Source organism: Haliaeetus leucocephalus, unplaced genomic scaffold (assembly GCF_000737465.1).
Source record: "Haliaeetus leucocephalus isolate CR32 unplaced genomic scaffold, Haliaeetus_leucocephalus-4.0 Scaffold636, whole genome shotgun sequence".
Classification (NCBI taxonomy): Eukaryota; Metazoa; Chordata; class Aves; order Accipitriformes; family Accipitridae; genus Haliaeetus; species Haliaeetus leucocephalus.
In genome coordinates, this window is record NW_010973072.1 from 3,502,498 (window position 1) to 3,519,157 (window position 16,660).

At 36.6% G+C, this 16,660-nt stretch overlaps 1 protein-coding gene across 1 annotated transcript in view; it reads right to left on the minus strand.

The window, feature by feature from the left end:
• Window positions 1-16,660, minus strand: part of USP7 (ubiquitin specific peptidase 7 (herpes virus-associated)) — a 41,903-nt gene that overhangs the window by 8,816 nt on the left and 16,427 nt on the right. Inside the window, exons 7-22 of the mRNA XM_010578442.1 lie at window positions 14,580-14,634; window positions 13,951-14,031; window positions 13,768-13,858; window positions 12,871-12,953; window positions 11,798-11,907; window positions 10,785-10,941; window positions 9,526-9,670; window positions 8,788-8,918; window positions 7,556-7,690; window positions 7,260-7,361; window positions 6,461-6,566; window positions 5,949-6,041; window positions 4,981-5,048; window positions 3,641-3,741; window positions 2,107-2,260; window positions 676-743 (exon numbers count right to left, since the gene is read on the minus strand). Coding sequence (XP_010576744.1) covers window positions 676-743; window positions 2,107-2,260; window positions 3,641-3,741; window positions 4,981-5,048; window positions 5,949-6,041; window positions 6,461-6,566; window positions 7,260-7,361; window positions 7,556-7,690; window positions 8,788-8,918; window positions 9,526-9,670; window positions 10,785-10,941; window positions 11,798-11,907; window positions 12,871-12,953; window positions 13,768-13,858; window positions 13,951-14,031; window positions 14,580-14,634 — 1,680 coding nt within the window. The remainder of the gene's footprint in view (window positions 1-675; window positions 744-2,106; window positions 2,261-3,640; window positions 3,742-4,980; window positions 5,049-5,948; window positions 6,042-6,460; window positions 6,567-7,259; window positions 7,362-7,555; window positions 7,691-8,787; window positions 8,919-9,525; window positions 9,671-10,784; window positions 10,942-11,797; window positions 11,908-12,870; window positions 12,954-13,767; window positions 13,859-13,950; window positions 14,032-14,579; window positions 14,635-16,660) is intronic.

Genomic DNA, 16,660 nt, shown 5'->3' on the forward strand with positions numbered 1-16,660 from the left:
AGATGGTGTAATTTGTCTGTGTGCATTATTCCTACATATAACTAATATGCTGTTTTCTGCTATAGTTTTATACAGATTCAAATCCAGTTTTACACAACTGTGCCTGAGAACAGCACTTCAACCAGAAATGTCCCTTTTAGCAGCTGTGAATTTGTTAGATCATCGTCATCTTCATTAAACCTCATTTGCAGACTTTGGGGGAGGTGGGGGAAAATCAGTGAAGCAACTCCTGCATTTAAACCTGTAAAAATCAGCAAAAATCCTGCTTTTATGTGCACTTGTTTCTGCTCTCCTCCATTCCAGAACTCTGCATTCACTTTAACAGCACCTGCATTAGCTTAATAATTTGTTGCATACAGTAAGGCTTTGAATTAATGATTTTGGAAATTTAAACAATGATCCTTTAAAAATGCATCTTTTTTCAATGACACTTACTAGAACTCTTCTAAAATGTGCAATTCTTTGAGGCTCTAGAGCCAGCTGTTGCAATACTTAAAACTGTCTATGCAACTTGCTGTGCATGCCAGAATGCTAACATTTTACCGGTAAAGAATTAGTTAACAACCTGGAAAAAGCCACCAAGTAACTGCTACCTATCTATACTTAGGCTAAGTATTTGGGCTAAGTATTTTAAAGAATAGTTTAGACACAGAACACTAAGGATATTCATCTTACCCTTGGGACTTGAAAAACTGTAATAGCATTGGATCCGTATTAAGTCTTTGCGCAACTGTCTTTGCAACCTGCAAATAAATTTTTTTTGTAAGTTCTGAATTATTTCAGACAATTATGACATTGCTTTACAACCATACAGTCATTCATTACAGATCAAGAACATTATGCTACTGAAATTCTGAGAAACGCACTATGTCTACTTCTAAGGCAAAATAAACTAGCATCTTTAGCTTCTGAACAGTTGACAAACAATAAGCTATGTGAGGGAAAAAAAAAAAAAGAGAGGAGACTGTCTCTTTTATTACAATAAATCACTGTCACCAAAAGGCCACAAAATCCACAATAGCTCTACTCCTCTTTTGGTTTGGTTTTGTTCTGGGGTGGGGTTTTTTTGTTTGCTTTTTTGTTTGTTTTTTTGTTTGGGGTTTTTTGTTTTGTTTGTTTTGTTTTTCATTATAGTATTAGTGGAGAAATAAGTAAGACTTGCTCTTTGAAAATTACCACTGTTCTTTAATTTACTCCAAGGAAGTTAGTTTGCTGGGTAATATCACCACATTATTCCCATCAGTATATTTCATGTCACTGCCTCACTATAAGCATGGGGAATCCCTGTCTATTTTTCCCTCACCAAAAAAAAGCAGCCCCTATAAAAACTTACATTACAAGTAAAAATGAAATAAAAGAAGGTGAGTTGCTGAAAAACAGACAATGAGAACAGGATAGCAAAATTCATCCATGACTTCCCCTGTGTATGCAGGTGCTCAAAGTTCCTGCCTTTGGTGACAGAAAATAAACTGTCTGGGTTTTCTGACAAAAGCAACTGCAGGAGAACTGTAGGGAGCCAAAACTACTCAGGCTCTTAATAGATCACACCAACCTTTTTTTTTTTTTTTTTTTTTAAAGTTTCACGGTCCAGTTTTCCTCTTCTAGACACCCCCAGCTACCCTTTATGAACACAACAGGTTTGATCTGTTAGTGCCACTGAGCACTAAACAGCATTGTTTGAAGAAAGCAATGAAGTTTGGTCTACAAAATGAATATGGTTGGTGATATTACACCACATCTAGTGGGTATCACTAGATTCCCAAGGTATTTTCCTTTTAACAGCTAAATAAGTTGAGCAAGTTTTACATGTCACTTAGAAAGCAAATGCATAATTTAATTAGAATATCATTTCCCTGACTGAGCAGAATGGCATATCAAGAATCCTATTGTCAAATAACTCATTATTAATAAAACTGGGGTTTTTTTAGAGTATTTTCTTCTCACACGCATTAGTGGCTTCCTTAAATTTTTCATTACCGCAATGCAAGAAGTGTGCAAGAACAGATCTACTCTTTTCTAAAAGTACGTATAACGCACTTGTGAACTAGCACAGCAGTTACTTTCAGAACAAGGAAACAAAAGCAGAGAAACAAACAGGACACATACCTGAAAGTAATTCATCCTATTGGATAAAGTAACAACAAAGCCTGGGTCATTGGGGATGGTTTTATCACAGAAAATGACATCCACACGATGATAGAGGTCTCGGAAGTATTCTTTAGCTGTTGGTAGCTCACTGTTATCATTTTCTGGGTCATCCCTACAAGAGCAAACAAATGATAATACCATTACATATCACATTGTTACATATACAAGCAGTTAGGGCTTTTGAAAACATGTTCTACAGTAAGTCAGCAACAGTTGAGAGATACAGAAATAAGGTTTAGAAACCTTTTAAAGATCCACCACTTGTACACAGTAGAACTAATACAATCAGTAGTGACCCACACCTCAGAGTATTTCTGTGCAGTGCAAGGGCAAACACACTCGCACACTGTGCTCACTCATTTGGCAATCTGGCAATACTCTGAATCCAGTCGTTTCGCAGCAGCATTCTACCAGTAGTCGTCCCTCCCTCCCACCCTGGCACATTATTGTGCGTCTGTACTAACGCTGCCACAGCTTTCCATATAGTCCTGTATTAACGGCTTTGCACAGAGGCCAGATGTACAAAGCAATCCTTGAACCACAGAAGCAAAACAGTTGGCACAGACGCTGGTTTGGGTCACTACTGACTGGTACCCCTATCTTCTCAGCGGAGAAATAGCACCAGGGTACAAGCTGTGCACTTACCCAGGAGTCAGCAGCCAGCCAAAGGTGCATAACACCAACTGGGTCAACAGGGAATGCGAGTTCCAAGGCATGACATGAGAAATACATTCATCTCACATAATCTGGGGTAAGAGTGCTGAAGATAGACTAGCTGGCTTCCACCCACTGTCAGCCCATGGAGAGAAACAGAGCAACACAGTTGGGTGTGACCATCAGGAGTGAGAGCATAGAAATGCTGATTTATAGCCCTGACAAGCTTAAGAAAGATCCCTTTAATGGATACAAGATGCAGGAGTTCTCCTGCCTTGGAGAAAACTCCAGCTGAAGCACCAGTACACCTATGAGTCGCATATGCTCAGGCAAATTGGGAGCACCTCATCACCGTAGACCAATAAGGAACTTACTGTGAGCGTGAGTAAAAGGAAAAAAAGGGAAAGCAGTTTAGTTTAGTTCTAGGCTGAAAGGAGCTCCAAGCCAAGAGCCTTGTACAGTGGTAACGGTACTGAGCCCGAGATCTGAAATGTTGGTAGGCTCTTCAGTGTCTAAGTTACAGTGGCTCCAAGTAAAAAGCTGCAGAACTCACGTGCATTGCTGAACCACACTCTTTGGTAATATTAAGACCTATTTCAGGTTATTAGTTTGCTAAACTAGGATGAAACCTTCTTTTCCTTAAATAATGTGGCATGTGATAATTAAAATACTACCAATATTTTTTCATTTCCCCTTTGAATAAACAAATGAGAACATGTCTGCTGTTGGAAAATTGTACTTTGCTCTTGTTAGAAATGCTAAGTTAAGGGAAGTTCTATTTGCAAAGTGAACCAGGTGATTTAATTGCAATGATAAGCTGGCCCCTTAAGATACATACTTCTGAAACACTATGATGTCACCATCCATGAGTTCATCAAGAGCTTTATCAAGAGATACATCATAGTCTTGAATCCTTTCTGTTAAATTGGGTTTAACTTCCTGCAATAAAGAACAAAAATTGTTGATCACAGAATCAGCAAAAGACAAAAATAAAGGTCACAATAGTGAAGACATAATCAGATAAGGTAACCTGAATCTTCTTTCAACTGAAACTAGTGGATCAAGACATATATATGCAAATTAAATGTAATTTCAGCTAAGGTCCAGATACATCTAATTGCTATTGATAAAGCTGCCTGCTCATTTTTACCTTTGCAGTCTCACTCAAGTTACCTTAATTTTCAAAAGTATTTTACCATTCAGCATTATCTTGTTCGCACTGAAAATGTTCCAAAATTCAGAGAATAATTTTCTACTGATGCAGCTTCCAGGAAGCTTGAAGAACACTGATTATGCTCACTTATTTTAAAAGTGCAGAACTTTTGTAGAGAATTCACTTGTCTTTTAAAAAAAAAAAAACCCAACATTAAAAATGCATATATTATAAAATATCTATATCTGTATTACGTATTTATACCTGTAGGTTGACCTCTTGGGATAAAAAGACCTGTCTAAACAAACCGGAATCAAACTGCAACCCTGACTTGCACAGAGTAGGAGTACCTAACAGTTCTGCTTTTTAGGATAGAAGTGTGCGTGCTCCCCTAGAACCACCAGAGAGAGCAGCACAACTACTAACAAAAATTGCAATTAAAAAAAAAAACAATTAAAAAAAATCCTCGTTCTTACTATAGCAAGGACTTTGCCTTGGCAAGATCTACATCTTCATCACTCAATAATCACAGCAGTTCTAAAGATTTACTATTTCTGTATTTGGGCAGAAACATGTTAGCAGACTGAAGTATTTTGTTTGCTGACTTCTAACTTAGGGAAGGAAGGAAGAACATGCAACATTTTCTTAACTCCGCTGTCTAAGGGGGGCACTGAAGATACAATGACCAATCATGTTAGCAGCATTAGCTCCTCTTAACACTGCAACTCAGAGGATATGCACAGATTTAGCACAGCAACGCTGCTTATGTAGGACTTCATATAGAGATTTTTTATTTTTAAAGCCTCACACCTTTAGCTCTTTAATTTTAAATCTGTTTTGAAGTTAAATATCTGCTGCTACTCTCTTGCAGCACTGTAGACTTCAAAGCTACAGGTTACAGAGTGCTTATGATTTAGAAATTACAATTGTTATGAGCAACCTTTTCTTAACTGAATAAAGATTCTTCTTCTCTAGTTATAGCATGTAAAAGACAAAAATGTTACAAAAATTCTATCAATCCAAACCTCATAGAGGATAAGGTTAGTTTCTTGTGGAAATCCTGCTCTCTCACACATAACTGGAAGCAAGTCACCTATTGGAAAAGGAAAGGAATGTGAAATGCGTTGCACTTTAACTGCTAGTGAGACCTCCTGCAAAAAGGAAATAACCTATTTTTCTACCCTGGATAAATAGTTTTTAAATGCCTAAGAAAGAGAGCCTTCCAGATTAAAGCTTCCCTTACTGACATTCAACCCAGTGACAGACTTTAAGGTTTCCTTCCACTTCATCTGAACAACAACAAAATTATGTGCAAAGCCACCCAAGATCAGAGGATGAAGTAACACTGTACCTTCCCCAGAGAAAAATTTTAATCTCTTTAAAAGAAAAAAAAGAAATTAAGACAGCTAAAATACAGAATTAGAAAGCATGTACATAAGTCAACAAATTGAGACATTCAAAATGACAAATTGAAATATTTTTACTCAGTGGACATTTGCTAAATTCTTTAAATGGGCCCATATGAAAACCAAGGCTTATGCCCAGTTCAGTCTGAGCAGCTGCTCTTATCCTACCATAGTGAAAAGTTATAGAAGAGTTATTTTAAAAGCTACTGCAGAAATACATTTCACAAAAAACCCCCTTGAAATAGAAAGAAAAAAACAAACTGGAGAGCAGTGTCAAATCACAAAGCTTTACAGCAAGTCTGAAACAGCTGTTTATGTTCAGCAACACCTGGCAAATACAGCATACCTGTAACAAAAAATTAACTGACAGCCAACAGTGTATTAAGGCAACACTCTCAGCGTTGCAGAAAGTTTCACTGACACAACATGGGGAAGAAAACTATCAGGTGCTGGAAGAAATCAGAATTTCTTTCTGTGGCCTGCCTTTTATTTCAGTGATAAAACTAATATTAAAAGAAAAAAGATATACAATCTATTGTCTTTTAAAAGTTTCAATTATAACAATGAAACTGAATTTCAGAACTCACGTATTTTACAGGATATAGGTGTGTAGATATGTCCACAATAATTCAAACTTCGAGTCTTCGGATCATACATCTTCAGAAACAACATTACATCGTCTACAAATTAAGAAACAAGATTTAATTTTAAGTAAGGCTTATTTGAGTATATCGGGACAGCAGGGGGGAGATCACCTAGACGTTTTTCTTTAAACAGTAACAAAGATGTGTCTTTGGTTTATTAATTTTATTAATGCCCTTAAAATATTCTTAAATGGTGCATTTTTATAGATCAACTATATATATATGTATGTATATATATAAATTTGTTCAGTGATTCTAAAAACATGAAAAATGTGAAATGTTTTACACTTGGAGAGAAATGAGGAGAAAAACTGCATGAGAAGAAACTAAATTCAGCACTGTCGTTTAATGGGTACATCAGTGTCATCATTGAAAAAAGGAGCGCACAATGTTTTCTGAAATATACCCAAAATAAAGTATTTTTTATTTACTCAATTTTTAGCATATATGCTTACGATCTTTATCAAACTTGGGTAATGTTGCTCCAGTAGCAGCCATCTCTGGATCTACTGTTTCCAAAAATATTGTCCATGGATTTTCATTGTCACTGAGCTCAATCATCTATGTAGAAAGATGTGGAAGAAGAAAAAAAGTCTCTGGAGAATATAATATAACCTGATACCTGCATTTTCATCAGATACAAGAACTTTACGACATTCTATGAGTGGGAGAATGATGGGTTTGGGGTTTTTTTAGTTGCATTAATGACAGGAAGTTTATGATGTTTATTAAGAGAAACAATGACAGATACAAAAACACCAAAAAAGTTTTAATGAAGCACAAATGATAGCTTTTATTTAAAATGGACCTATTTCTGTTTCATTTTAAAAATATACCTACAGCTTGCTTTATTATGGCAAGAAAATTACTTCACTTTAGAAGTAACAGGACAGTAAAACCAGTCACTGTCTTCTGTGGTATTCAGACACAATGTTTTACATTTTAAGCAACACATTTCATTAAATCAAGAGTTTTTGCCCAAATAATGGAGGACTCAAAAAGACATTTCTGTTTGAAATATACCGTAAAAATCATGATCATGCTTTTTTTCATGGAAATAAAATTGTGCACCACACTCCTCCCTCCTATCCAAATCAATCCACTAAATCTCAAGTCTTCTCAAGTATCAAACTTTACCAGATACAGGTTAGATTAAAACCTTGAAAAATCTGATGTCCCAAACTTACAGATTCTTAAGGAGAACTAAAAATCATGGGTGATGTACAGAAATAATGTCCTCTATCGAATATTTACCGTTTTATTGCCATCTGCTTCATTATCTAACATTGCAGGTCTTTTTGTTCCATTACTTCTAGCTTGCATTGGCCATAATCTGATTTGATCCTGGGGAAATCCCTACAATAAACAAAAATTGTGACAGGAAACAAACATAAAAAAGACTAAGATACTTTTATTAAGCCCAAATAGATCTTCTGTTTTAAAAGGTCTGAATTATGACTGCTGCCATTACCAGGAGAAGATAAAGACTATGAAGCAACCGTAATGTAATACAATAAATACATACAGACATTCAGCTAGAGAAAACTTACCATCGTTTGAGAGAGATTTTGAACAAATTCTGTAAGAGTGGAGTTTTTTAGTACTTTGAAAACAGTGTATTTCACTTTTTCTTCATCATACATATCATTGCCTTGGTGACCACAGAACTGATCCTCTGCCACTATCTGAAAAGTCACATTTAAAGGTTACTATTCGTATTAACTCAGCTGCACAACGTAATACCTTTTTATGATGCTTAACTATGCAACAACACTGGCTCTCTGGATAGCGGCACACTGCTAACACTATTCGCGTTCTCACGAAGAAAATTCGCAAGTATACAGATTATAATGAAATTTAAAAATGGTGATTGATAGTCAAGTCAGTGTAAGTAATTAAAATACACTAATTCTTACAAATCCCAAACAATTAAAAACCAGTTGCACTTAGATCCCAATCTTGGAAACATGTGCTCTAACAATCCTGGCACTTAAAAAAAGGCTACATAATTATTTTAGTGGTGTAATACAAGGAGGCTGGCCTAAAATGTTTCCTGTGATCTCCCACAGCTCCCATGCATTCTTTGTTAACAGAAAGACAAACAGTGCAACTCTGCCAGTCCCTCCACTGAAAACAGCTCTAGTGTAAATGCAGTGTAGAATAAGCTAAACTTCACCAACATCTCTACTTATGAGCACCAGAAAGAAGATGCAAGGAAACATGGGAGGCAAATGGAAAACGGGTTCTATTTTCTTGTGCCAGATGGGCTCTGGAAAGAGCCATAAACAGGGTTCCTTAAGGCAATTCATAACAATCTAGTCCATCTGGCTTTTTTGGAAAAGATAATTGCAAATATAAGCACTCTCCCCTTCTGCTTCTACTTGATGAGCTTCATTTGGCAGTAGTCCAGGCTTGCAGCCTATGGCTAGATACATTCTAATTTTAGAAAATAATTCCTGAAGGAGATGAAAGTGCGGTGGCAGGGCAGCCATTCAAAATAACCTGGTCCTTTTCCTTTCACCTGAACTTACTATTTCTACTTGCAAGCATGTAACTTCTAGAGAAAACAGAAAAGTCTATAACATACAGTACTGTTTGTTTCATTAGGATTCGTTGCATATGTAAATATACTTACAAGCACTAAAATAATAATTTAACTTCAAACCACTACTTCCAAACACAAATTTAAAAAAAAAAGAAAATCAAGAGTTGTCTTGGGTGGCTCAACACTCTGAATTTTAATGGTAAGGCAGTTGCAACTTGATCTGTTTCAAAAGCTGACCTGCACTTGCATATAGAGGTGAGCTTCCTGCCTCTCCTTCCTCTTCTGAGCTTCTATCCTTTTCTCTTCTTGTAGCCTTTCTACAAGTTGTTGAGGAATATCATGGTCCGTGACAGGCTGCAAAACTTCACCTACAAAGCAGATTTTGTGATGTCATTTCAAGATTTACATCAAACAGGGTTTTCTTTATACACACTTGACTTTCCGCTGATTTGAAGTCAAAACCGGCTTTTTTCATCTTTTAATTAAAAACATGGTTTGATATCATCATGTTCTGGCAAAAGCAGCATTTCCTATCCCAAGCCAAAACGCACTATTTCCATGAAATGTGTATCATAGACTTCTGAATTAAATATTCATTTCAGGATTTAAAAAAAAAAAATTGCCAACACTCAATTTTGGTTTTAGTATACATATACCTACATATTCATAATAAATTGGATTTAGTTTCCATCACTGAAGTTAGTTCACTAATTCTTCCATCCTATAAAACAATCAAGGCTGAAGCACTTTGCAGATACAGTCTTGCCTTACTGTACTAGGACAAGACGACACTAGATTAGCACATACTTTACAAAAGTGAGAGAAAGGCTGGTTGATCCCATGGAATCTATAAATTCCAACTATTAACTAACAAAGTCCCTTTGTATAGGAAGACCATCAACAATTCAGAAGTAAAATATAGCCCTAAATCCCTGTATGTAAATCTAACTTGTAACACATGCAGAGTATACATACTTAATTTTGATTCCCTGATGTAAACCAACATGTACGCATTCGTACAGTGCCGTACAGATAAGTCATCGTCATGACCTCCATAGTTGTGTTCAATCGCTTCTTCCTTTGTACATCTTGATACAACATCGTCATCAAATTTACACCACTAGGGAGAAAATTTTATATAAATATAATTTTACACACAAAAACATATTCCTGAATGATAAATTAATCCTATTTCTGGCATGCCTTTCAGCTCTTTGAAGTAACTAAAATTGCTCTTCAAGCAGCATCAGTTTAAAAAAAAAATCTAGTTCGGTATAATTTGTGCTACCTGCTACTTGCACTCAGCCTAAGGAAGGCCATAAATACCAAACCTTTATTGAAATATTTGAACATTTTACAATGAATATCAGAAGCCCGGTAATTATTCAAAGAACTTTTTCTTAAGACCGTTACTCAAATATCTATTTGATATGAATCAGAAAATTGACCTTATTTGTTGTAAAATAAAATAAAAAGCGGTGATGCACAAGATATCTAGTAATTATTTGTACATTTAAAGTAATTTACAGCAAATTTTAAACTAAAACAATAAAGCCAAGTAAGAATGAAAGACAAATAGCAACAAATTCACAGCAAAATCTGACTTCTACTTTTACTGTGAACAGTCATGTACACACAAAACCAGTCAACTCCAGGGAAGAGGCACCTGACCTATAAACGTCTGATCCAATCAAGTCACCTAAACCTGTAACAGTGGGACATGCAAAGATATATTGAACTTCTGAGTCACGGAAACATTTGAAATGTTTGTATTTGCTTCAGCATAAAGTCAGCCTAAAAGAAATGCTGGATAAAATCTGATTGCAGTAGAACTTCAACACATATGCACACACAATTGAAGGGATTCCCTTAGTTCAAAGTCTTTTGCCAAAAGCCAATAGAAAAGATGAAGCTGCTCCTCTTTAGAAGGCAAGTGATTCTTTAATGCCTCCAAATGCAGGCTCCTCCCTAAAGAGCAAAAACTAGATGCGAGGGCTGCTGGTTTTTCTTTTTGTAAATACAAAGTAAGTCTCCCAAATACATTGGAATCGGTGTCAAATGAAAGAATATCAAGCTAAGAACTACACGGAGAAGTCAAATCCTTGTGTGATGAAGTAAGTGTGCCAGCAAGTTCTTCTATTAGGCAAGAAAAATGACAAAGATTTGCCCATTATGAAAAGTGCAAGTATATATTTGCAAAACACAAATATGTTTAGGTGCTTTGCAATACTCACTTTGCCATCCCCCTTTGGATTTAGGTAAACAACGTAATGTCCGCCATGGTTATCTCCACTGTGTACTAGAACTGCATGAAGAATGTAATTCGCAGGATCTTTAGGATCTGTTTTTTGTAAAAATTCATCTAGTGGCAACTGTTCAGGAAACTCAAACCTAGTTTTGAAAAGAATTAAGACAGTTGTATTTGTAATTAAGACAGACACATGCTATTATGCAAGACATCAGTGCTTACTCAAGCAAGTTACAAAAATTCAACAAATTACTGTTACAATGTCATTTCTATCCAGAATATACTGCATACAGTGGCAGATTTTATACTGTTTTAATATGGAATAAAAATAATCTTCATAAACAGCTCTGAGAAAGTACGCACTCAGTAACAAGGGTAAGAGCACTTTAACTGAAATAGTGCTGGTTTGGATTCACTGTGTCAAGGGAAAAGCTCAAAACCTGTTATTTTCTAGTACACAAAGGCAGCTTTTCTAGCACAGGTACCACTGGACGGGAACATTATTTTGAAATGTCTTTCAGCTGCTGCAGCCTCACCTTCTTGGTGAGACTCAAATTGTTGCAATACAGGTTTAGTTTACAACCAACAACATACCTCCTTGAGAAATTATCAGCCTCTTCTTACAGTGAGTGGGCATGGAAATAGATGGAGGGAAAGCAGAGGACTACTTATTCATCCTACTTACTCCTGTGGCAGTCTATGGGAATGTACCAACTTTCCACACATGGCACAAAGAATGTTCCACAAAGTGTTAAAAGATGCATTCACTTGTTTCATATTCAAAACAACAGCTACAAATGACTAAGTATTCAATTTGTCATTCAGAACCTTAACATTCAATCAGTGCACCTTTCGGGGACCTCCAACACGTGTGTGACTGCACAAACCTTCCCCTTGGGGTTGAATCAAAAATAGGCTTTTGGCAAACTATTTTTGACAAAATACATTCACAGGTCCAAATTCTACAATGAAAAAAAAAAACCAACCAACAAAACTTACCTGTCATTTATCTTGATGTTTTGGTCAGTCTGAGGATCATACATAAATCTCATGAGCTGTAGGTGTAATACTGGTGGCAATGTTAGGAACTTCACACCTTTCTCTGCCTCCTAGAAATTTTGAAAAAAAAAAGAGGGTTGAAATGGCAAGATTTTTAGTAACTCAACATGCTTGTTTGCTGCAGACACTCTTCCTATGGACTTTCATTTTATAGGCTTGACAACACAACGTGCACCAAAGAATGGTTCAAAAATTGAATCGTGGTTAACTTAACACTGCACCAACTTTCCCATGAGCTACTCCAGTAACACTTATTAGTACTCAGTTCATTTAAATTTAGGCCATTCATACAAGCACATGTAAACACCTCACTGCATTAAGAGCAAGTTACCTGCATAAATAAAATTAAAAGAGAATACAGAAGCAAGAACTCATTTTTGATCAATTTTCATGTTCATTGCATCCAGCCAACAAATATTTGGCTACCATGCTGTACCTTCCTAAAAACAGCTAAAGAATATGTAGAACATTACTGACATTACTAGAGGCTGCAGAAGTAAGCTTTACAAAAACAAAATTTTTTATAAATTATTTCAGCTTCCTACAGTAACTGCAGCTGAAAAGCTCAGAAACACATGCACACACATAAATGTTTAAAATTCCACAGGTTCATTTGGCGTTCTTGTTGATGATACAAAAATGACCTCTCTAAACTTACTTTTAGAGCTATGCTGCTTTTTTACTAGACATGTACAAGAACAGACTACTGTCAAAGGAAGAACTTCTCAGTCGTGAGATTAGTAGAGAAGTTAAACATTCTAGTCACTAAAACACTTAAAGGTATAAAAGTAAAACTCACTGCTAATTAGATGGTTTTAAAAACCAAGCTCCATTTTAAGAAACATAACAGCAATTAAGACCTGTGTAAAAGTTTGTCTAAGGAAAAAAATCACCCAAATCAGTTGATACAACCTAGAATGGGTTTTGCAACGTTTTTTGGCTACCATAGCTTTGTATGGAAGGACAAGGACATAGAAATAAAATTTAAAACGAGATTTAAAAAAGAAAAATACCTGCAATCCATGTTCTCCTGCATCGTACTTGTTATCACCATCCAACTGTTCCACTGCAACGTAGTCAATGAAGGACTCAAAAACTAAATGAAAGAAGATTGGGGAATTGTAGGGAAGGAGGAAAAAAAATGTAAGTTTACTCTAGCCTGGGGGCTTAACATTGTATTAATCAAATAACATATTAAGACATGAGTGTTTCTGTTTGAATATTTCTGTCTGTCTATAAGAAGAAAAAAAAAAAAAGTTGTATATTGCTTAAGAATGTCAAGAAATGCACCAAATTGTAGGGGCATACCTAAGAATAACAACAGATTTTGAAATCACATTGTTAGAATTGTCTGCCAAATCTCCTATTCTCACTTTGCAACTATTAAGTATCAAGCTAGATTATTCTGTTTGCTGGACTCTTACATGTCCTTTTTCATGTCTTGTATGCCAAGTACTGGGTAAAGTGATGATAAGGGACCACTGATATGCTGCTCCAATTAGTTCACTCTTTTTATTTGCTTATTACCATGGTCAGGTCTAAATAAGAATCTATTTCCTCCAAGTTCATCTTCATATATAAATTATAATGTACTGTGACAACACTACTGTTATCACCATGGCATAGTATGCATTTTTATGACACCAGGAAAACTCCTAAAATTCACGGTTCTATGAAAAGATAGCAGTGAGAGAATTGGGGAGGAAGGAGCAGGGAAGGGAAATTGGTGAAGGAAAAGAAGGTAATGTAAGCGAAAACATTTTCTGCAGAAAATGTTTTCAATTAGGTGCCTTAAAGCAAGGATATTTCAAAGCGCTGAGCACCAACAGACCCATTGGAATTCAACAGGCACTAACGATGTCCAACATGCTGAAGTATTTGACTGGGGCATATCACAATGTATCACTTACTATTTTTCTTTCCCTTTATACTTAGCTGGATGTCATAATAATCTTCTATTCGTTCAGATCGATAGTCTACGTGTTTGCATTGGATATAAGACTGTAAACAAAAACCAAAAACCACAGAATTTCAATGTATACAAGTAACAGAGTTAATTTAAATTATTTAAAAAAAAAAAATTAAATACATACCACCATCTTCCCTCTGAACAATTTAGGAATAGTTCCTTCTACGCATGTGCCTTTCATTTTGTTTTCCACATTATCAAGCAGCTGAAAGAAAAATTAAGTTTTTACATAGGATAAAACTGTAGGGTTTTAATTTATTCATCACACACAGATGACTACTTCACTGATTAAAGTCCAGGTCGCTTGCATAAAAATGAAATGTTAGTCTATTCATACTGGCGTGTCCTTTCTAGTCCTTTAAATCCTCCTCTTCCCCCTAAAAACTGCACTTCCCCCAGAAAACTACTCCAGCTACATGCTTTTGAGTCTGGAAAAACCTCACAAATGTAACGATGCGTTTGCATCTTCAAAACTGCATTTCTCTCCATGACTATATAAGGACCATTAGCATATGTTCCATTTATTTTCAGCCTTCCCTATCCTTTACAAATTCCTCACCCGCAAAAGGTCACAATCAATCCCATTCTTAAAAAAGAGAAATAAACCAAGGCAAATACTCTGTGTCTTAGAGACCTAATTTAAATTAATCTGTGCCAGTATAACTAGGATTGTTACTAAATTATATTATATATACACAATATCAAGAGACAACATTATGTGTCACAGATCAGTAAGAAATAGTAAAAACATACCACTCGACATAATTCCTGGACATCATGTTGCATGAAGCTGTCTAAAGTCTCCCACCTTTGTAAGGCAAATTAATACAAATTTACTATACTATGAAGAAAAGTTACAGTTCAAAAGACATTTTTGTGATTTCTTTGCAGATCAAGAATTTAATACATAGCAAGATGTAAAGACCCTGAGATTTAGTACTGGCTGATGCACAGGGTTTTTTTTAGTTGTGTAGCATTTACTTGGCAGGAAGAAGGGGCAGTGGACTTGTGGGACATTTTGGCAGCTGTTCTGGGCCCACCTGCCTTCTCTGTGGATCTGGGGACGGGGACTGGGAAGGCAGCCCAAGCCAGCCAAGGAGGCCAGGGCCAGGCTGTTGCTAGCAGCAGAATTCTTCCAGTCTACAACCTAGTCTCAGTTCACGTCAAAAAACTCTTAAGAAAAGGCCTGGGAGCAATTCAATGCTGTCAGAAAAGTTTCCGCGGCACACTTCTAGCTGCCTCTCTTCTGAGGGCCCTTCAGGTGCAGTCAAGTAGCGTTCAGGGATTATTTCAGCACATGAAAGGAAGTAAATGGATTCATAGGAAATACTGGCTCCTTTGTGCTCATCTAAACAGTTAATCCTGGACGCACACTAACTCCAAGGAGGCGACCAGCTTCCTGAACTGTCCATGCGCAAACACACTCATGTGAAAGGAAGGGTGAGAGCAACAGTCTCTAAATGCCTCGTAGCCAACACGGCACACTGCAGCAAGGGTATTCAGAACTACTGCCTTAAATAAAAAAAGCACAAAGTGGTTTTAGTTTCAGCATGAAATACTTTCTCCTATGAACTCTTTAACTGAAACTCAAGAATGCTTTTTAAGTCTCTGACAACTCTTTTTGCAACAGTCATCACTCCTAACCATATGAAATAAGCTGTTTACTGTAGGCTCTAGCTTCAGCATGAAGTTCAACCCCGGCCCTTGAAGCCACATGCACAGGGGTGATCAGGAGCAATAGTAACTTTATCTTCCCCTCCCACTCTCTTCTCAGTGACTCACTGTCACACAGCAGCATGCTACTCCCAAAAGTGTGCCAAAACAACCGGGGGTGGGGTGGGGTGGTGTCCACACTTAAACAAGCTGAATGAAGTGACCTATTGGATAATTAAGAATGGAAAAATAACCTTCTGACTCCCTAGGCTTTAAACACTAGCCAGCTTAAAGGACAAAATCAAAGGAAAAGGTTACATACTAATATTAGGGTAAAAAAGGGCTCCTTCAGACAATGGCATCACTTTCTATTGAAAGAAGCCAAACTTAGAAACTCACAATACCTGGTAAAAAGTTATACTCTACACAGCATATAGGTAGGTCTCACAAGGTCAGAAACCCCTCTCTGATTTAATGGCCGGGGGAAGACCAAATCTTCAAACACATTCAAAAATTTCTTCCCAAGAATGAAGGCAGGCATGAACATATTTCTAAAACCTTGCTCTCAGATGCAAACTTAAGCATCTGCAACCCCCTCGGGAAAGGTCTCTTCATGCTACTAGAGATGACACAGTTGGGATCTTAACTCAAGATGAAATATTTACAATACCAGTAAGTCTTTCCAGTGTAACAGGACAGCAGGAGCACTAATAAACTAAATATACAGCATGCTAGTAGGAAGAGGGTATGACCAGACAAACATACAACTCTGAGGTTACCCATTTAACTTTCAAATTCCCCCAGAAAGTGAAAAGGAAAGGTTACGAAGATGCAAGGTTACAAAGAGTCTTGTCAGGACAGAGCACTACTACAAGCTTTAGCGGAAGATGCGCGATGGACACTAGTACAGCTATGTGAAAAAGACGATACAAACTTCCTAACCTGTTTTTAAATTAAAAAATGCTTGTCAATATTACTACAAAAGACTAGTCTACAAATACAGTGTGACAAAGTAATGAGAAATACAATCTTTTAGAGCAGTTTTTGATAAAAACCTACTCCATGCTTACATGACACGCAAAGAGAAGGCTTGTGAAGGTTATACTAGTCTTAATCTTCTGTCCTAACTTATGCTCAACTGAAACATCAAGCTAGTGTGGAGACACCCCCCCCCCCAAAAA